Below are 21,953 nucleotides of genomic sequence, written 5' to 3'. Positions count from 1 at the left end.
GAATGTGTTAAGATTCTCAGGACTGTAGTACAAAGGCAAAACAAAACAAGCAGTATTATTAACATATGCCCTTTCACAGTAGGCGGGAGACCTGCTACACTCATTACCAACTCCCTGTCCAAAGCAGGTATTGGTCAAGGTAGGTATTGGTCAAGGCCGGTATTGGTCAAGGCCGGTATTGGTCAAGGCAGGTATTGGTCAAGGCAGGTATTGGTCAAGGCAGGTATTGGTCAAGGCCGGTATTGGTCAAGGCCGGTATTGGTCAAGGCAGGTATTGGTCAAGGCNGGTATTGGTCAAGGCAGGTATTGGTCAAGGCAGGTATTGGTCAAGGCCGGTATTGGTCAAGGCAGGTATTGTTCAAGGCAGGTATTGGTCAAGGCCGGTATTGGTCAAGGCAGGTATTGGTCAAGGCAGTAATGTGTGATATAAAAAAATTAAATTTAAAATGTAAAACACTACAAAAAAATCATAGAACACCCGACAGATCTACAAGAGGTTTGAAATGCTACTTGGAAGATGAACTAATCAGTAGAAGAAATGTCTTGACATATGAGCTCCTTTGGCTAAACCTGTAATGTTCTTACAGAGGCTTAGGACACCCTCTCAATGAGTGTCAGCGTCACAGGGCCTGTGCAGTGACAAATTGTCCTGCTTTAAACCACCCGGCCCTGATCCCTGTCAACACACCATTTAATTGACGCTATGTTTTCTGCTAATTTCCACAAAGTTGAACAATGAGCTAAACTGTACCTAACCTCACAATAATGACCATAACAAAAGCTAAAGCTAAACTCTCCTTCCAGACTCATATRAAACATCTCCAATCCAAAATCAAATCAAGAATCGGCTTTCTATTTTGCAACAAAGCCTCCTTCACTCACGCCGCCAAAATTACCCTAGTAAAACTGACTATCCTACCGKTCATCGACTTCGGCGATGTCATCTACAAAATAGCRTCCAARACTCTACTCAGCAAACTAGATGCAGTRTATCACAGTGCCATRCGTTTTGTTACTAAAACACCTTATACCACCCACCACTGCGACCTGTATGCTCTAGTCGGCTGGCCCTCGCTACATATTCGTCGCCAGACCCACTGGCTTCAGGTCATCTATAAGTCCATGCTAGGTAAAGCTCCGCCTTATCTCAGTTCACTGGTCACGATAACAACACCCACCCGTAGCACGCGCTCCAGCAGGTATATCTCACTGATCATCCCAAAAGCCAACACCTCATTTGGCCGCCTTTCCTWCCAGTTSTCTGCTGRCTGTGACTGGAATGAATTGCAAAAATCGCTGAAGTTGGAGACTTTTATTTCCCTCACCAACTTTAAACATCTGCTATCTGAGCAGCTAACCGATCGCTGCAGCCGTACATAGTCCATCTGTAAACAGCCCACCCAATTTACCTACCTCATCCCCTTACTGTTTTTATTTACAGTGGGGAGAACAAGTATTTGATACACTGCCGATTTTGCAGGTTTTCCTACTTACAAAGCATGTAGAGGTCTGTCATTTTTATCATAGGTACACTTCAACTGTGAAGAGACGGAATCTAAAACAAAAATCCAGAAAATCACATTGTATGTATTTTTAAGTAATTAATTTGCATTTTATTGGCATGACATAAGTATTTGATCACCTACCAACCAGTAAGAATTCCGGCTCTCACAGACCTGTTAGTTTTCTTTAAGAAGCCCTCCTGTTCTCCACTCATTACCTTGTATTAACTGCACCTGTTTTGAACTCGTTACCTGTATAAAAGACACCTGTCCACACACTCAATCAAACAGACTCCAACCTCTCCACAATGGCCAAGACCAGAGAGGCTGTGTAAGGACATCAGGGATAAATTGTAGACCTGTACAAGGCTGGGATGTGCTACAGGACAATAGGCAAGCAGCTTGGTGAGAAGGCAACAACTGCTTGGCACAATTATTAGAAAATGGAAGAAGTTCAAGATGACGGTCAGATCACCCTCGTCTGGGGGCTCCATGCAAGATCTCACCTCGTGGGGCATCAATGGATCATGAGGAATGTGAGGGATCAGCCAGAACTACACGGCAGGACCTGGTCAATGACCTGAAGAGAGCTGGGAACACAGTCTCAAAGAAAACCATTAGTAACACACTACGCCGTCATGGATTTAAAAATCCTGCAGCGCACGCAAGGTCCCCCTGCTCAAGCAGCGCATGTCCAGGCCGTCTGAAGTTTGCCAATTACCATCTGGATGATCCAGAGGAGGAATGGGAGAAGGTCATGTGGTCTGGATGAGACAAAAATAGAGCTTTTTGGCTCTAAACTCCACTCGCCCGTGTTTGGAGGAATAGAGGATGAGTACAACCCCAAGAACACCATCCCAACCGTGGAAGCATGGAGGGTGGAAACATATTCTTTGGGGATGCTTTTTCTGCAAAAGGGGACAGGACGACTGCACCGTATTGAAGGGAGGATGGATGGGGCCATGTATCCGCGAGATCTTGACCAACAACCTCCTTCCCCTCAGTAAGGAGCATTGAAAGATGGGTGTGGCTGGGTCTTCCAGCATGACAGACCCGAAACACACAGCCAGGGCAACTAAGGTAGTGGCTCCGTAAGAAGATCTCCAGGTCCTGGAGTGGCCTAGCCAGTCTCCAGACCTGAACCCAATAGAAAATCTTTGGAGGGAGCCGAAAGTCCGTATTGCCCAGCGACAGCCCCGAAACCTGAAGGATCTGGAGAAGGTGTCTGTAATGGAGGAGTGGGCCAAAATCCCTGCTGCAGTGTGTGCAACCTGGGTCAAGAACTACAGGAAACGTATGATCTCTGTAATTGCAAACTAGGTTTCTGTACCAAAATGATTTCAGTTCTGTCTTTTTCTGATGTATCAAAATACTTATGGTCAGCAATAAAATTGCAAATTAATTAATTAAAAAACATACAATGTGATTTTCTGGATTTTTGGTTTTAGATTCCTTCTCTCACAGTTGAAAGTGTACCTATGATAAAAAAATTACAGACCTCTACATGCTTTGTAAGTAGGAAAATGCCAAAATTGTCAGTGTATCAAATACTTGTTCTCCCCACTGTATTTACTTTTCTGCTCTTTTGCACACCAGTATCTCTACTTGCATATTGATCATCTGATGATTTATCACTCCAGTGTTAATCTGCTAAATTGTAATTATTCGCTCCTATGGCCTATTTATTGCCTACCTCCTCATGCCTTTTGCACACAATGTATATAGACAATTTTTTTCCCTACTGTGTTATTGACTTGTTTATTGTTTACTCCATCTGTAACTCTGTGTTGTTGTCTGTTCACACTGCTATGCTTTATCTTGGCCAGGTCGCAGTTGTAAATTAGAACTTGTTCTCAACTAGCCTACCTGGTTAAATAAAGGTGAAATAAAATACTTTATTTTWTTTWWTTTTTTTAAAGCTTCCCAGTTGAATCATGTTGATCTACTGCTACTTAGATTAGAATTTTATTGAAAATGAATGGAAGCCAAAAGATGCCATCTCTTCTTTCATATGAATGACATCCATGGAACACATACTGCACCATAGGCCAAACATTTACTCTCTCATTATTTCTAGCAGTAGGCTAGCCTAAAAGAGATTCAACTTCAGTAGTGACAAAATATCATGCTTGAAGTTCCTTTTTCAATCTATCCTGACAAAAATAGTGAGCGCATTGTTTATCAGGATGAATGGACTTTATTTTCTCCTGTCAGTGTGGTAGACTTTTTTCAAATTTAGAACGGAAATGATTACTCCCGTTGAAAATAGTATTTGCTTTCTCCTATCGACACTAAAGCTCTGGGGATCCACTTCTGAGCCACCAAGCTGCATGTCCTCTTTGTTTCATTGAGAATTTCCCTGCTCCTCGACCAGCCAGAGAGAGGGGAGGAGGGGTGGAGCAACTCAAACACAAAGACTAATTTGTTTGTTAAGTAAAGAGAAACTCTTGGCCTCACTTCCTGTTGGAGGCATTAATAGAATCAGGGGGAGTCTGGTGGGGAAAAGACAGGAGCAGGGGCAGTGGTGGATATTGTGGCAACGGAGGAGATAGAGTTTCTGCCAGGCAAGACTATCTGAGGCCTTGCTATTGGTGTAAAACCCATCGGCGATAAAAGGAGAAGGTGAATTAAATTAGAAGTATTTTGGAACGCTATTGTGGCAATTACATCTGCATTGCTTGCTCTTTGGGGTATTAGGCTCAGTTTCTGTATAAGCACTGTGAAAACTGCTGATGTAAAAACGGCTTTATAAATACATTTGATTGATTGATTGACAAAAGACCACACTAGTAGAATGTCTAATAGCACTAGTAAACCTGTGACACTCCTCCACCTGAACATGTCGCGACATCGCTGTTCTCAAACCAACATAACACCACATCCTCTTCTCCCACATAACGCCAACAAAGGGGGAGAGAGAGAGCAGGAGAAAGAGACTCCTACTCCCTCCTTTCTCACCCACTTGTTATAGTCATTAACTGTGTTAAGCACCAGGAATTCCAATCATTTCGTTGGAAAAGGCTTGAGTAGATCTGCCTCAAAGGTAAGCCATCGGGGATCTGTGCATCCTGCTAAGCCTGATCCATATGTTGTGATGGGCTATCACTTAATAAGCAATAAAGGTGAATTAAGGTGCATTACACTGGCATCCCTTTTGACTGTATTTTATATCTAAACAATTTTCATATTTGTCCAAATTCATTTGAACAGAGCGTATGGGGGAAATTAATAAAATGCCAACCATGACAGGAGTAATTTCCTATTGTTGTGTAACAGCTGTGTCTGGCCACTGTCCTCACAGTGGGATAAGCACACATAGAATAAAGTGCTTCTTCCTGTCCCTTTGCACTGTTCACACTGCTGAGTAAACACACATATCTCCAGCGTGTAATGGAATCGAGCGGGTCATGGTTATGATTGATAACCTTGCCCTGACCTTACATAGGAATGTCTTCCACACACAGTCATACACACACAAACAAACACACACACAGGTGACCCTGTGAAAGAGTGAAATCAAGCATATTGCTATCCTCAAACAAAGTAAAAATCCAAGGGTAGTAAACCCCTTGACTATCACAATATATCAGCCGCAATCTCTTAACAGATAAAAAAAAAATCACATTCTGCGTTAACTGAACTTTCACGGTTAAGCTGCGTCCCATAACAGGAGAGGAAGTCAGTCCCAACTCAAGATCAGTATCTGTTTATCAGAGGTTACTGAAACCATTTAAAAGACCAGTATGAGACCATTCTCGGAATGGGATCAATTGTATATTTTCCCGCTGTAAACTCCAGAAAAGTTGTTAAGAGGAGGAAGTATTTTCTTGGCTTTGAAATGTAATGTGATGGGGAAAAAACACTGGGGCTGGACCTTGTTGAATTTACTCACCCACAAGTTTCTGTCCATCAGAACACATTATGCTATCCTGTACACTTTTCAGTTCTAGTCTATTTTTTACATAGTTTGTTTTTCTCAGATATGCAGACTAGAGGTCGACCGATTAATCGGAATGGCCGATTAATTAGGGCCGATTTCAAGTTTTCATAACAATCGGTAATCAGCATTTTTGGACACCGATTATGGCCGATTACATTGCACTCCACGAGGAGACTGCGTGGCAGGCTGACTACCTGTTATGCGAGTCCAGCAAGGAGCCAAGGTAAGTTGCTAGCTAGCATTAAACTTATCTTATAAAAAACAATCAATCTTAACATAATCACTAGTTAACTACACATGGTTGATGATATTACTCGTTTATCTAGCTTGTCCTTGTTGCATATAATCGCAGTGCCTGTTAATTTATCATCGAATCACAGCCTACTTCGCCAAACGGGTGATGATTTAACAAGCGCATTCGCGAAAAAAAGCACTGTCGTTGCACCAATGTACCTAACCYTAAACATCAATGCCTTTATTAAAATCAATACACAAGTATATATTTTTAAACCTGCATATTTAGTTAATATTGCCTGCTAACATGAATTTCTTTTAACTAGGGAAATTGTCACTTCTCTTGCGTTCTGTGCAAGCAGAGTCGGGGTATATGCAGCAGTTTGGGCTGCCTGGCTCATTGCGAACTGAGTGAAGATCATTTCTAACTAACAAAGACCGTAATTAATTTGCCAGAATTGTACATATTTATGACATAACATTGAAGGTTGTGCAATGTAACAGCAATATTTAGACTTAGGGATGCCACCCATTCGATAAAATTCGGAACAGTTCCGTATTTCACTGAAAGAATAAACGTTAAGTTTTCAAAATTATAGTTTCCGGATTTGACCATATTAATGACCTAAGGCTCATATTTCTGTATGTTATTATATTATAATTAAGTATATGATTTGATAGTGCAGTCTGACTGAGCGGTGGTAGGCAGCAGCAGGCTCGTAAGCATTCATTCAAACAGCACTTTCCTGCATTTGCCAGCAGCTCTTCGCTGTGCTTCAAGCATTGCGCTGTTTATGACTTCAAGCCTATCAACTCCCGAGATTAGGCTGGCAATACTATAGTGCCTATAAGAACATCCAATAGTCAAAGGTATATGAAATACAAATGGTATAGAGAGAAATATTCCTATAATTCCTATAATAATTACAACCTAAAACTTCTTACCTGGGATATTGAAGACTCATGATAAAAGGAACCACCAGCTTTCATATGTTCTCATGTTCTGAGCAAGAAACTTAAACGTTAGCTTTTTTACATGGCAAATATTGCACTTTTACTTTCTTCTCCAACACTTCGTTTTTGCATGATTTAAACCAAATTGAACATGTTTCATTATTTATTTGAGACCAAATAGATTTTATTGATGTATTATATTAAGTTAAAATAAAAGTGTTCATTCAGTATTGTTGCATTTGTCATTATTACAAATATATATAAAAATCGTCCAATTAATCGGTATCGGCTTTTTTTGGTCCTCCAATAATCGGCATTGGCGTTGAAAAATCATAATCGGTCGACCTCTAATGCAGACAAATGTGAGAGCCTGATGAGCAGTTGCAAATGCAGTGGACCAGGTCCCTCCATCCCTCCGAGTTGAATGTAAGATGGCAGCGCTGAGGAGGGCACAAGTCTTGCCGGTTCCTGCTCAACCTTGGTTTGTTTTTTTATACTGTGCTCAAATGTTTATTCTATTCTGAGCCATGTACTTTATGTTCGTATTCTTATCTTTTCTTATTTCTTATTGCTGTTGCATTGCCGAGAAGGAACCTGCAAGTAAGGATTTAATTGGACGGTGTATACCAGGTGTAATCCTGTACATACGACTAATAAAACTTGAAACTTGTCCCTCACACCTGACACCTCAACTTGACTTAATCCCCCACATGCTGGAAGTCATCTGACCAGTGGTCTGGTGGGCCACTTCCCCTGCATGGTCCTCACTTCAAAAGCACAGGTTCAGATATCAGACCCAGACTAGTAACACAACACTGTCACCCCCTTACACACACTCCAAACCCTCACCTCGGCCCGACTGCAGCATGGCAGAGAAGGGGTAAACACACACATACCTGCCGTCTTTTAAATATAGTTTATAGTCATGTTTAATGGGTTTGCACAATCAGGTCACATTCCAATACCACTTAAGTTGAGCAGTTGAGCTATTGAGGCTGAAACATTACCTCCCCAGCCATTTGAAACGACATCCACAGTATGTTGCAGCTTATTTATATGGTTTGTCCATATCAAGTGTTACAAATCAAAGAGCTGCACATTACCAAAGAGAGGATGTTCCCCCAGAACAATCATAAAAATGATGAAAGTCACTGTTTCAATATGGATCTGGCCACAGTCTCTTGATCTGCAGCCTGTCACTGTGCAATCTATTATAAGAGATAACACTTGCAATCATACTGCAAATTGTACAATACTACATGGGCTATTAAACCCGTGGGCCACAGTACATGATCATGTATGCGTCTGGCCAGAGATTGCATATGAGCAAATACTCTTGACAGCCCACTTTAAATAAGTGTTTAATTAAGCATTGTAAACCTCAGCTGGCGGCCTGGAGAGGCCGTAGGACAGGATTTGACTGCACTCTCATAAACTAGCACAGTGACACACTTTCCCATCCCTGCCTGCACAGTTCCTGTCAGGCTGCCTGCTATGCTGTGTGGACTGCAGTGAGAGAGTAGAGCTGAGCACAAGGCACAAGGCACACACACACACACACACAGGCATGCACACTGCGCTGACTCCCTCGCTGGGGGTGAGACACGATATGCCGGCATCACTGCCCCCTTAGCGGAACCAGGGCTGAGGGATGGGCAGAGGCACAGTGGGTACTTCCACAGTGGGTACTTCCACAGTGGGTACTTCCACAGTGGGTACTTCCAGTCACGAGATAGAGTAGGACTCTTATAGGAATGTGCATCTCTCCTTTCATGAATGATTTGATACGCATCTAGATACATGGGCTCTGATACGATACAGGAACAATACGTTTTAGTCTGAAACGATTCAGTGTACGATTCGGTTTGATTAGGGGAACGAATTGATGCGATTCGGTTCAATTCGATTACACCGTACTCAAACCGGCCGCGCGCGAGCGCCATCTTGCGCAAATTGATTTTGTCCCCCCWRGTCAAATGCGATCATGACACGCAMGTTGAAATATCAAAACAAACTCTGAACCAATTATGTTAATTTGGGAACAGGTCAAAAAGCATTAAATATTTATGGTAATTTAGCTAGCTAACTTGTCCTATTTAGCTAGCTTGCTGTTGATAGCTAATTTGTCCTAGGATATAAACCGTGAGTTGTTACTCTGACAATTAATCCACAGATAAAAGGGTAAACCAAATATTTTCTAGTCATCTCTCCTCCTTCCAGGCTTTTTCTTCTTTGGACTTWTATGGCGATTGGCATCTAACTTTCATAGTTACCACGACTACCGACCGAACTCAGTTCATCTTTCAATCACCCACGTGGGAATAACCAATGAGGAGATGGCACGTGGGTATCTGCTTCTATAAACCAATGAGGAGATGGGAGAGGCAGGACTTGCATCGTGTTCAGCTTCACAAATAGAACTGACTTCTATTTTAGCGCTTGGCAAATCAGACGCTCGTTGGCGTGCACGAGCAGTGTGGATGCAAAAATGTAATAACATGTACGTTTAAATTTATTTTGCAACGTGGGCGGTGTGGTCAGCATGTTAGAAATTATTAGGACAGGACTATCGTGTGTTATATATATTGTTTTTGGGGGAGGGGATTTATTCATCCTAAAAAATAAATATCAGGTAACTTACTGCATTTCAACACATTTTAGCATGGTGCAGAGAAAAATTGCTGTTTTATAACACAATTCTACACATTTTGGGCTCCAGAGTGGGGCAGCGTTCTAAGGCACTGCATCTCAGTGCTAGAGGCGTCACTACAGTCTGGGCCAATTGTGCGCTGCCTTATGGGACATAGTGAAGACATCAAAACCATGAAATAACACATATGTAATCATGTAATGACCAAAAAAGTGTTAAACAATTAAAAAATATGTTATATTTGAGATTCTTCAAAGTAGAGAATGTCAAGCTTGTAAAGTGAAGCTGTCATCAAGGTAAAGGGTGGCTACTTGAAGAATCTACAATATAAAATATATTTTGATTTGTTTAACACTTTTTTGGTTACTACATGATTCCATATGTGTTATTTCATAGATTTGATGTCTTCACTGTTATTCTACAACGTAGAAAATAGTAAAAATAAAGAAAAACCCTTGAATGAGTAGGTGTATCCAAACTTTTGACTGGTAGTGTATATCAAATTACTCTTGAACGTTGTAATAGTAGAACGCACAAGGTGACATTTTTAAATTGGGTAGTGCATCATRAGTATTCCTCTTGTCATGTCAGTCATTGTATACCTTAGAGAGCTATTTATAACTTGTCAGAAATGTCCAGATCAACTAGCTCATGTCAGCTAACATTTTTTAGCTAGGCTTTTTGGCCCGTAGATTTTGTAGTAATGTTCGAGTTACTCAAATATCACATGAATACACATTTAACATGGCAAAATACATAGAATTTCAAGAAAATTTGTTTTAAACCTGCCACATTTTCTATGTACCCCATGACAACATGTGCATAATTGCAGGAAATAAGCTTTAAACCTGCAACATTTTCTTTCCGCCAACAAGAGGTGAACAATTTATGTCATGAACAGTGCTTGCGCCCATATGGCACGAGCTTGCGCAGCGGGGGCGTGGGATGTTCCCCAATGCTGGAAGGGGATGCGAGTGAAAAGTTTGGAACCCCTGGGCTACTGAACTGAAGGAGAGGACGCATCAATTCAGTCACAAAATTGATTTATTTTCAATAGGAATAAAAAACATTAATAAACCGGCGATTCGTAACGTTTGAATCGGTTTTCTTTCCGATGCATGCTTATTTTGGATCAGTTTGGGCTCCCGCAAACCGAATGCTTTAGCATCTTAAACATTTGAACCGGGGACTGATGCGTATTGGTTAATCGTTACATCCCTAGAGTCTTACTGTCTCACCCATGAGAGAGAGGATGCATTCATGTCTGAGTCACTAGCCCAAGCCCCAGTCACAAGGACCACTGCATCACAGTCCTCTGTACCACTTAGCCAAAGGTAGAGAGGGAGCGTGGATGTCAAGTGCAGAGGAACATCTAACCCCCATTCTGCGTAACCTTGGTAACAGCTAATGCCATTCTGCTTTCCAGGAGGAATGGGTCCTGTCGTAACTATGCAATAGAAATGCCAGTGCGTCTGTGTTAAACAAGAGCCAGCAGTCACAGGACATGAACAAACAGTGGAAGCTGAGTCTAACAATACGCACACAGTGAGATCTGTCTTCATTCAAGGCCCTCTAGGTGAGGATAGCATCATTACTCTAAATTGTGATTTTAGCCCTGAATCCCACACTTCACTTAAACCTTTACTTGAGCTCCAACAAGGAGGCAGCTGAGTAAAATGATGAGTCATGCTAGCCAAAAGGAGTACCTCAAATAGTGTGTGTGTCAGAGTGTGGCTGGGGCTGGGGTTCGATAGGAGCATCTGTCTGCTGCCAGGCCAGGCTGTCCAGAGACCGCCCGTGTGAACAGCAAAGACCAATAAAACAGTTCACAAACTCTCTACTCTTTCAATCAACAAAACCATGTCTGTTTCCCTAGTGGGAGTATTTTTGCACATTCTATTTCCAAACACCAACTTTCTCCTCTCTCTAACTCTCTCTCACACCTTTTCTCCCTCTCTCTCTCTCCCTCTCTCACCCTCTCTCTCTCTCCCTCTCAATGTATCATTGAGCCTTGTTTGCTGTATACTTGGAAGCAATGGCATGGAAAGTTTACTGTGGTGAGAGTTAAAAGCGAGCTTAATTACTTTTATTAGCGTGGACAGATTATTAAAATGCATAGGGTAGAAAGTATACAAGACCTGATGGAGCATGGCCATTAATTTGTTATGCCCAGAATAATTGTATATTCTATGCATAAAATATAGCCCTTGATTCAATGTTGCTGATTTTTTTAAACCTTTGGGAAATGGGCAATATCATATACAGTGGGGAGAACAAGTATTTGATACACTGCCGATTTTGCAGGTTTTCCTACTTACAAAGCATGTAGAGGTCTGTAATTTCTATCATGGGTTCACTTCAACTATGAGAGACGGAATCTAAAACAAAAATCCAGAAAATCACATTGTTAGATTTTTAAGTAATTAATTTGCATTTTATGCATGACATAAGTATTTGATACATCAGAAAAGCAGATCTTAATATTTGGATCAGAAACCTTTGTTTGCAATTACAGAGATCATACGTTTCCTGTAGTTCTTGACACGGTTTGCACACACTGCAGCAGGGATTTTGGCCCACTCCTCCATACAGATCTTCTCCAGATCCTTCAGGTTTCGGGGCTGTCGCTGGGCAATACGGACTTTCAGCTCCCTCCAAAGATTTTCTATTGGGTTCAGTCTGGAGACTGGCTAGGCCACTCCAGGACCTTGAGATGCTTCTTACGGCGCCACTCCTTAGTTGCCCTGGCTGTGTGTTTCGGGTCGTTGTCATGCTGGAAGACCCAGCCACGACCCATCTTCAATGCTCTTACTGAGGGAAGGAGGTGTTGGCCAAGATCTCGCGATACATGGCCCCATCCATCCTCCCCTCAATACGGTGCAGTCATCCTGTACCCTTTGCAGAAAAGCATCCCCAAAGAATGATGTTTCCACCTCCATGCTTCACGGTTGGGATGGTGTTCTTGGGGTTGTACTCATCCTTCTTCTTCCTCCAAACACGGCGAGTGGAGTTTAGACCAAAAAAGCTCTATTTTTGTCTCATCAGACCACATGACCTTCTCCCATTCCTCCTCTGGATCATCCAGATGGTCATTGGCAAACTTCAGACGGGCCTGGACATGCGCTGGCTTGAGCAGGTGGACTTGCGTGCGCTGCAGGATTTTAATCCATGACGGTGTAGTGTGTTACTAATGGTTTTCTTTGAGACTGTGGTCCCAGCTCTCTTCCAGGTCATTGACCAGGTCCTGCCGTGTAGTTCTGGGCTGATAACTCACCTTCCTCATGATCATTGATGCCCACGAGGTGAGATCTTGCATGGAGCCCCAGACCGAGGGTGATGACCGTCATCTTGAACTTCTTCCATTTTCTAATAATTGCGCCAACAGTTGTTGCCTTCTCACCAAGCTGCTTGCCTATTGTCCTGTAGCCCATCCCAGCCTGTTGCATGTCTCTACAATTTTATCCCTGATGTCCTTATACAGCTCTCTGGTCTTGGCCATTGTGGAGAGGTTGGAGTCTGTTTGATTGAGTGTGTGGACAGGTGTCTTTTATACAGGTAACGAGTTCAAACAGGTGCAGTTAATACAGGGAATGAGTGGAGAACAGGAGGGCTTCTTAAATAAAACGAACAGGTCTGTGAGAGCCGGAATTCTTACTGGTTGGTAGGTGATTTCAAATACTTATGTCATGCAATAAAATGCAAATTAATTACTTAAAAATCATACAATGTGATTTTCTGGATTTTTGTTTTAGATTCCGTCTCTCACAGTTGAAGTGTACCTATGATAAAAATTACAGACCTCTACATGCTTTGTAAGTAGGAAAACCTGCAAAATCGGCAGTGTATCAAATACTTGTTCTCCCCACTGTATATTGTAAAAACAGATTGGCCGGCATCAATATTACTTTAGGGTAAAAAAAAACTTTTACCATGTAATGAAAGTGACCAAGGTTTGTTGCTCTAAGTGAAATGGTAAACATGCACTTATTTACCGTTATCTTGGCTGTATTGGTCTGACACCTGAAAGTTCTGAACTTGTCTCCAGTCCTCCTACACATGATGGTGAGCTATATGTTGAGAAACTCCACCCATGGCTTCAGGGACTGAGGTCCAATGGAATCCCAAAGTTCAAGAGTAAAAAGTTTTCATGCCCCTACCGAGGCGGTGGGATTCTGTCGTGCTCAGCAGGATGCTGGGAAATGCCCCACTCTGTGATTCACAGTGGCGAGAACACTGGCCTGACTACACTGGTCAATAGCTCTCAATTGTTTGAGTCCTCCTCCTTTTTTAATGCTAATTGAGATCGTTCCCTGTTTCCTTTCCATGTCAAAATCATCTCCAATATCCCACATCCCCTTCCTTTCCTCGTAGTACAAAACACAGTTCTCATCAATTACATCCACAGGGCTACACAAACACACTAGCTAGTAACTATACAAAATCAACAAGGCATCACATAGATAAACAACCACCCCTCCTAAAGAACCCATGTGTCAGTTTCATTTCTGATAGATACCCATACTCACTTATAACGTAAATGCAACCACCAAAGTACTACAGATATAGGCTATGAAAAATAAACAGCCGACAACCAATAAATAGCAACTAACAGACTGCAGCAATAAAGACTGTATGTAAGTATAATCTGTGAGTTGTAATGTCATRGTTTAACTAATAAACAAATGGCACCCCCTTATTGAGCAATTGTGAACATTCGTTTCTGAAGGGCCTTAATGTATTGATTTTAGGGGTGTAACGGTTCACCAAACCAACAGTTCGGTAGGTATTGTGGTTTTGGGGTCACAGTTCAGTTCGGTTCCGGTACAGGGGGGAAATGAAATGCCAACAGTTACTGTAGTTTTACTTGTTTGTTTTTGTTGTTGATGGGCGGTCACTGTTAAGTAGCTCTCCGTAGACCTGGGGGTCCATCCCTCTGTACTATGCGCAACACAGGACGCATTGGCCAATTCATTGACAACTTCGGCTTTAACCTGCTTATATAGAGCAGGTACTACATGCTTGCTAAAATGGGTCCGAGAGGACAATGTTCGTAACGTTGCTCGAGCACTTTCACGAGGTGCTGAAACCCCTTATTCTTCTCAACCACCGAGAATGGGCGCATATCCACAGCTATAAACATACCTATCGCTCTTGTAGAAWCAGCTGCGAAGGGCTGCTTGAGTACTGAGGGGAGACGTAGTTATGTTGTTTTTTTGCGTTTCCGTCTTGCTCCGCAGGTAGGAATATTGGGGTGATGTTGGTGTAAATGCATCAACATGTTTGAGGTGTTGGCAGCTGTATGGCTTATTCACGTTGAGCAGTGGCGACGTACTCTCTGTCCAACGCTATTTAATCTACTGGGAAGACAAAATGTTCCCAAACTGGAGATTTAAACAATGATGGAGAATCCTCCTAGTTCATCGACCCCACCACTCACCATTGTACAGAACTAGTTCTCGGCTGCGCCTCACAAAAGGACAGTATGAAATGCACCAATTAAGATTCAAATTTTGATAACAACGTGCGCATAGGCTCTAGTTGTTTTAATGGAATAGCCAGAATTGTTTTCAGCTCAGATTTACTCAAGAGGCATACAACACAGCATAAGCATAGCCTATAGGCCTAGTGTTTTTAGTTTTTATTTGAACAAAAATATAAACACAACATGTAGTGTTGGTGCCATGTTTCATGAGCGGAAATAAAAGATCCCAGGACATGGTGTGCACAAATTTGTTTTCATCCCTGTTGGTGAACCTTTCTCCTTTGCCAAGATATTCCATCCACCTAACAGGTGTGGCATATCAAGAAGCTGAATAAACAGCATGATCATTACACAGGTGCACCTTGTGCTGGGCCAATAAAAGGTCACTCTAAAATGTGCAGTTTTGTCACACAACACAATGCCACAGATGTCTCAAGTTTTGAGCGAGTGTGCAATTGGCATGCTTACTGCAGGAATGTCCACCAGAGCTGTTGCCAGATAATGTCATGTAAATTTCTCTACCATAAGCCAATGTCGTTTTAGAGAATTTGTCAGTACGTCCAACCGACGTCCAACCGGCCTCACAACCGCAGACCACGTGTATGGTATTGTGTGGGCGAGCGGGTTGATGTCAACATTGTGAACAGAGTGCCCCATGGTGGCGGTGGGATTATGGTATAGGCAGGCATAAGTTACGGAAAACGAACACAATTACATTTTATCAATGGCAATTTGAATGCACCAAAATACAGTGACGAGATCCTGAGGCCAATTGTCATGCTATTCATCCACCGCCATCACCTCATATTTAAGCATGATAATGCACGGCCCCATGTCGCAAGGATCTGTACACAATTCCTGGAAGCTAAAAATGTCCCAGTTCTTCCAAGGACTGCATACTCACCAGACATGTCACCCATTGAGCATGTTTGGGATGCTCCGGATCGACAGCGTGTTCCAGTTTCCTCCCATAACCTGCCATTGAAGAGGAGTGGGACAACATTCTACAGGCCACAATCAACAGCCTGATCAACTCTATGCGAAAGAGATTTGTTGCGCTGCGTGAGGCAAATGGTGGTCACACCAGATACTGACTGGTTTTCTGATCCACGCCACTACTTTTTTTTAAGGTATCTGTGACCAACAGATGCATATTTGTATTTCCAGTCATGTGAAATCTATAGATTAGGGACTAATTCATTTTTTTCAATTGACTGATTTCCTTATATGAACTGTAACTAAGTAAAATCTTTGAAATTTTTGCATGTTGCGTTTATATTTTTGTTCAGTATATTTTTTATGCATTCATTCGGGTTCACAGTGCGGACTGAACTGACTCCCCGTGTTCGGTACAAATATGTGTACCTTTACACCCCTAATCGATTTTGCAGGAGACATGATTCCGTCACCGTTGGGTCACTTTGCTCCACCACATGGTGTTTAGCCTTAGAGATTCCACTAAGTTGCTTAACAGCAGTCAAACTCAAACATGATCAAAGTGAGCTGTTACAGTAGCCTAAATGTTATTAATGGTCACAAACTGGGCAAATACTCAATTCAGAGGGGACACAGTCTTCAGAAATGCATTGAGCCTCATTAGACTTTTCCCATTCCGATAATACATGACTAGATTAAACATTTGTTCTATTTTCTATTTAGTTAGACACCGCCACCTGTCTTTACTGGTGTAAACGAATGAGACAAGAAAATTGGATACTGCGCAAACCTTGCAAAGCTTGCTCCGAAACCTTATTACATTTGACCCCTTTATTCACTCTCCAAAAACACCTGCCCCTTCTTGAAGGCTGGCTGGAAACTGGGCTCCAAATGATGATGTCAGAAGCTATAGCAAAGCCCAGTTGTCTTCTCCACTAACTAATAAGCCATTGCCTTTTCATAGCCTTCTCAAAACATGATGAAGCACACTATTAACATAAATCAGCACAATTGGAAGATGCTATGACAGGTTGCAGGAACCAGGTGCCCAGGTTCCCTGAGCTGTTGAGGGTAACCACTAGAGCAAGCAATAGTTAATGTCTGGCAGGTAGCCTAGCGGTTAATAGCGTTGGGCCAGTAACCGAAAGGTTGCTGGTTTGAATCCACGAGCCGACTAGGTGAACAATCTGTCAATGTGCCCTTGCGCAAGGCACTTAACCCTAATTGCTCCTGTAAATCGCTCTGGATACGACTGTCTGCTAAATGACTAAAATGTAAAATAATTGCAAGACAGATGAGGTACAGGAAATGTAAAGAATAACGCTGATCTGACAACAGCAACAGTCCTCAAAACATTGAATTATGCACTGTTTTATGCTATGGAAAATAATCCACATCTTTACAAGCTGCTCAGTCCTTCAAAGTCATTGTGGTGCACTTGTGTGAACTATGTATAAATTATTTTAAGAAAATTGTTGAGAACTGTTTATTTCCTTGACAAAGAACATGCATGTGGATAAGACTGGCTGCATTGTCAATAGAATAGCTCAATTGTAAATTTAATTTTGCAGAGAAGGTCTTCTGCATTTCATATGCATTCCACCACTTGTTTGCCTACTTATGGCATATTAACAATCATTTTGGATACTTGAGTATCCAATGACTTTGTCCTTGTTTCTGAATAGGCTGAATAMGCCTACTGAACCACTTTTAAGAGGTTGCATACACTGCAAAAAAATATATATAGTAGTTTCAACTAATTATTATTAAGTAACTGGTTCCACAGCCTGTTTTAGTTTACTCAACTTTTCGGTCAAAGTGTCACCTGAACTTAACATTTTTAGGCTCCAACTTTTTTAGCACCAACTTGAGAAAACTTAGGCAAAAACTCAGTCAACTTAAAATGACGTGTTTGCTGAACTTGTCTCATATGTTCATTCAACTAGAAAAATATTATCTGGGCATTTTTACACAAAAAAAGTCTGTGTAGTAACACACACACACAGTGCTTTTGACATACAATATTTTCAACGTACATATTTGACACACATGATTACATTGTGCATGTTCATCTATTCAGTAATTATTATTCAACGTGTCTGTGATTTGAACTCACTACCTTTTGGTTCACAGCATTKCGATCTTTCTTCTATGCCACCATGTCTGTGTCAATTAGCAGTTCATCTAACTATTCTCTCATCATTGATTTGATTGACTTATTTATGAAATGTGGGTTTTTTCTGTATAGTTGTCTAATGTTGATGGGGAATATTACTTTGTTTTAATGTTACTCTTTAATAATACTTTTACTTGAGTGTACTTTTAACAGAGCTGAGATTTACTTTGAAGTGCAAAGTATAGCAACACAGATGAAATCAGTCATTGACACAGAATTGGTGGCGTAGCAGGAAGATCGGTGTGCCGTGAACCAAGAGATTATGAGTTAAAATCCCAGGTGAGGAGATGTTGAATAATAATTACTGTATAAATGAACATGCACAATGTCATCATGTATGTCAAATATGTATGTTGAAAACATTGCATGCCAAAAGCACTGTGTGTGTGTAACTTGTTCCACAGCATTTTTTTGTGAAGATGCCCAAATAATAATTTCTAGTTGAGTAAGCATATGAGACAAGTTGAGCAAACACATAACTTTAAATCGACAACATTTTCTCAAGTTGGAGCTAAATTTGGGCCAACAAAAAAAAATTACGTTCAGGTAAGACTGATCGAAAAGTTGAGTAAACAAAAAAAACAGCTGTGGAACCAGTTAGGGTTCTACACGGAACCAAAAGTGGTTATTCAAAGGGTTATTCTATTGGGTCAGCCAAAGAACCCTTTTTGGTTCTAGATAGCACATTTTTTTCTAAGACTGTACCTTTATTTGAATGCACTGAAGTGGATAAAGAGACACACTATTCCATTGTATAGGCTATTGTAAACTGGTGAAAAACTAGGCTTATTTAATTTAACACAGTCCTCCAGGATGTGACATCAGGTTCTATATGCATTTTTTGTCGCTAAAATAAAAGGCCAAAAGCTAAGATAAACCAATAGGACAGTATTTACCTATACTATGCGCGTGCATGTGCATACACATAATGACATTGGTGGGACTCGGAAACCGCGCGCTACCACCACCGCTACGAATGCAAAATGGCCACATGGTCGAAGTAGTAGGCTAACCTTCATCCATGGATTCATCCTCGTTCGTTTGCCGGAAAGCATCATTATAAAGGCTCACATTTTTACGGGTGTAGGCCTAATTCATTGCTAAAATATATGAGCCTATAAGATTGAAACAAAATCAAAAACATATAGGCTAATATGTTTGTGGGCTACTGTGGAAAAATCAACAATCTCAAAGCCTAATGTGATATATGTTTACATTATGCAATGTGACCATATTTTCAGCTATTTCCATAGCTAAGTCAAGCTAGATACGGCATTATTTTAAAAATCATCAATTTTCTTTTGCTATTCAACCTACTCTCAAATTAATGAATCTCTGAATTGACGTGAGCCTGGCGATGAAGCCTACAATAACATGTAGCCTAGCATGTAGGCCTATGTATCTCTTTACAGTCATGMGGACCAAAACAAGATACTGATACTGTAGTCAGACCAACAATAAAGCTGTAACTAAATAATAATAACATAAAATAGCTACAATGTTAAACCATTAGCGACAAAACATTGTTGCATTGTAACGGCTCGCATGAATGAGGATAAACCCGAAGAAACCTGACAAGGTATACCGTATTATTTTGAGTAGGACATCACAATGGCACTTACTTTCTCCATTTGCGGTCCATAGGCAGATAGTGGAGACAAATAGCATCAGACCCCAAAACAAGGTCAAAGTATTCCTCTCTGTCCCAGATCTCATTCCTGATCAATTAATTATTCACCTCTCTAAAAAGCAAATAACTTAATTCCAAAATAGTGGAAAGGGGAGATGATGCCACCGAGTTCACAAAAAGTAAAAAAGAAAAAAAAAACGTGGTCCAGCAAATAGGCTACACTGTTTGACAGGTCGATACAAATTCGTGTTCAGAGTATAGCCTACTATTTTTCCAAGTTTTGTGTTTTGGTGGAATTATATATAGCCTAGGCCTATATATTAAAAATATATATAAGATTAAATAAATTAAAACAATTCGTTATTCTTGCCAACGACACAATGATTTAAGGATTGCTGGCAAGACATTCGTGCCACTGATTTCACTCGACAGATGATGGTAATCCGCATCCTCAGTCTCCATTTCTTGAAACCCCAGTAATTGTGCGCAGGAGTTTTTATGACTCGCAATCGAACAACGTTCACTTGTAGTAGACCAAAGGGAATTCCAATCTTCTATCATTCATTTCCGTCTGAGTGATGAGAATTAGAAGGAGAATCTACGGCCAGTTCCACAGGGTGGTGGCTGAGAATGGAAATGAATGAGAACGTAACTCCGTTCAATGAGCCTTTCCAACAGGGCGCAATCCAAAATATCCTCCACAACAGAAATTGTTTCACCAATCTCACCCCCCTTTTCTCCCGCCCCCTGCACTGTCTGTTTTCGCTGTTAACGCAGTCAATCGTCTCCTTTGCGGCTGAAAAAAAGACTTATGCCACGCAACAGTAGACTATCAAGTTTAAGAGCTTCGGTTGGGGTGTAGTATGGTATACTTGCACCAAACTCAAGCTTCCGTTATGTCCTGTGAGCCATTTATGGGTGATGATGTGTATTTTTTTGTTTTCCCGTATAGCTCAAGTAAGCAGCAATCCTATCACTGGCCCTCGTTTTCGGTCTCCAGTCCGTAGAATCACTGCTGTAAACAAGAGTAAGCTCCGCTCACACAGAAACACATAGCACTAAGCATACGGCAAGTCACGGAGAAAAGCTGGAATGGAGCAAGCAGCCAATGACATGGATAACCAATGTTAAGATAATTTTAAATGTAATTTAGCCTAATAAAAAGACGCATCCCTGCAAAAAATAGTATAACAAAAGGTTATAAATCGTTTGTAAACGGTTAATTATAGCTCCCGTTGTATAGGCTACATTTGTAAATCGGTAATAAACATTTGTGAGATTGTTATTTCTGAATTTGCCAAATTGTGTGTTGACATATGACCAGGCTACTGTTATTAATTATTAGGCTACTTTTATTATTGCCCGTGCAGTCATGGGCAAGCACCATAACAAACACACAGTTTCAACCAATGTGTTATAACTGTTTATTACATTTATAATATATTAACTAATAATTAAGAGTTTATAATCTACATACAGCTAAACCCTTTATAACTGTTATACCATGTAGCCAACGGTGTTGCCTTAAATMAAGCTATTTGGTATGATTGATGGTCATTAGGTTATAACGTTCCATATTCGTCTATAGGGTAATAAAAGGAAAGTAAATATACATTATTCTGCCTACAGGCTATATCAACTTTCCATATATAATTTTGTGTAGTAGCCTAATAAGTGCGATATCTGGAAGAAGAGCTCATTTATTTGTTATTCCCTGGGAGTAGTGAATTATATAACAGTTGCCTAAACGTTATTTGAAATTTAAAAACACTTTAGAATCCAGCTCCCTCTGAATTCAAAATAGGTAGCCTAAGTCTTATGTCCGGGATAAACATTTAGCAAGCAAATAATTACAATCACAGTAAGCTACAACATTTTATTATTGGATGCATTGTGCTTACAATGCAAACCAATTTGTTATATTAGATTATTGGTAAGCCTATAAATTTAAACAGAACATATAAATAGCCTAGCCTATGCTAGTCTATTTTCCGCATTGCCTGTTTGATTCTTTCGGGATATGTTGGTTGTACATGGATGGAAATGTAGGTTTATATAGCCTACCTTTATGTTTAGAATTAAATGTATATGATTATTGATTCTAGTCTTATAATAGAATGCCGTATGTGTTGTAGAGCCTATTATGACCATTTACAAATAGATAATCTTACCCAGTTCCACATTTTTGATGTGCACGTACAGTACTTTGCCTGACACACGATAGCCCAAAGCGAGTAGTAAAATCCGCCATGGAGTTTCATTCAAATGCACGGATTGGACTCAATATTAGCGTTCATTCATCTGTGTTCTCTCTATAGCTTGTTTTGTGTAGATAGCGCGCAATGGGCAGGGCTCAAATAATTKATGTTAATTCTGCAAAAGTAACATTATAATTTGAATAGGATACAAATAATAAAACAGGTCACAAATTCTTATTTTTAATTTGTGG

General features: G+C 40.8%; 1 protein-coding gene across 2 annotated transcripts in view; it reads right to left on the bottom strand.

The window, feature by feature from the left end:
* Nucleotides 1–20,521, bottom strand: part of LOC111952526 (insulin-like growth factor 1 receptor) — a 181,854-nt gene extending 161,333 nt beyond the window's left edge. For both annotated transcript variants that reach the window (XM_023971304.2, XM_070435203.1), the window contains exon 1: nucleotides 19,497–20,521. In XM_023971304.2, coding sequence (XP_023827072.1) covers nucleotides 19,497–19,590 — 94 coding nt within the window. In that variant the 5' untranslated portion in view covers nucleotides 19,591–20,521. The remainder of the gene's footprint in view (nucleotides 1–19,496) is intronic.
* Between the last annotated feature and the right edge of the window lie 1,432 nt (nucleotides 20,522–21,953).

This window comes from Salvelinus sp. IW2-2015, linkage group LG26 (assembly GCF_002910315.2).
Source record: "Salvelinus sp. IW2-2015 linkage group LG26, ASM291031v2, whole genome shotgun sequence".
NCBI classification, from domain to species: Eukaryota; Metazoa; Chordata; class Actinopteri; order Salmoniformes; family Salmonidae; genus Salvelinus; species Salvelinus sp. IW2-2015.
Note: the sequence above shows the minus strand (reverse complement) of the source record. Positions and strands in the feature narration are given on the sequence as shown.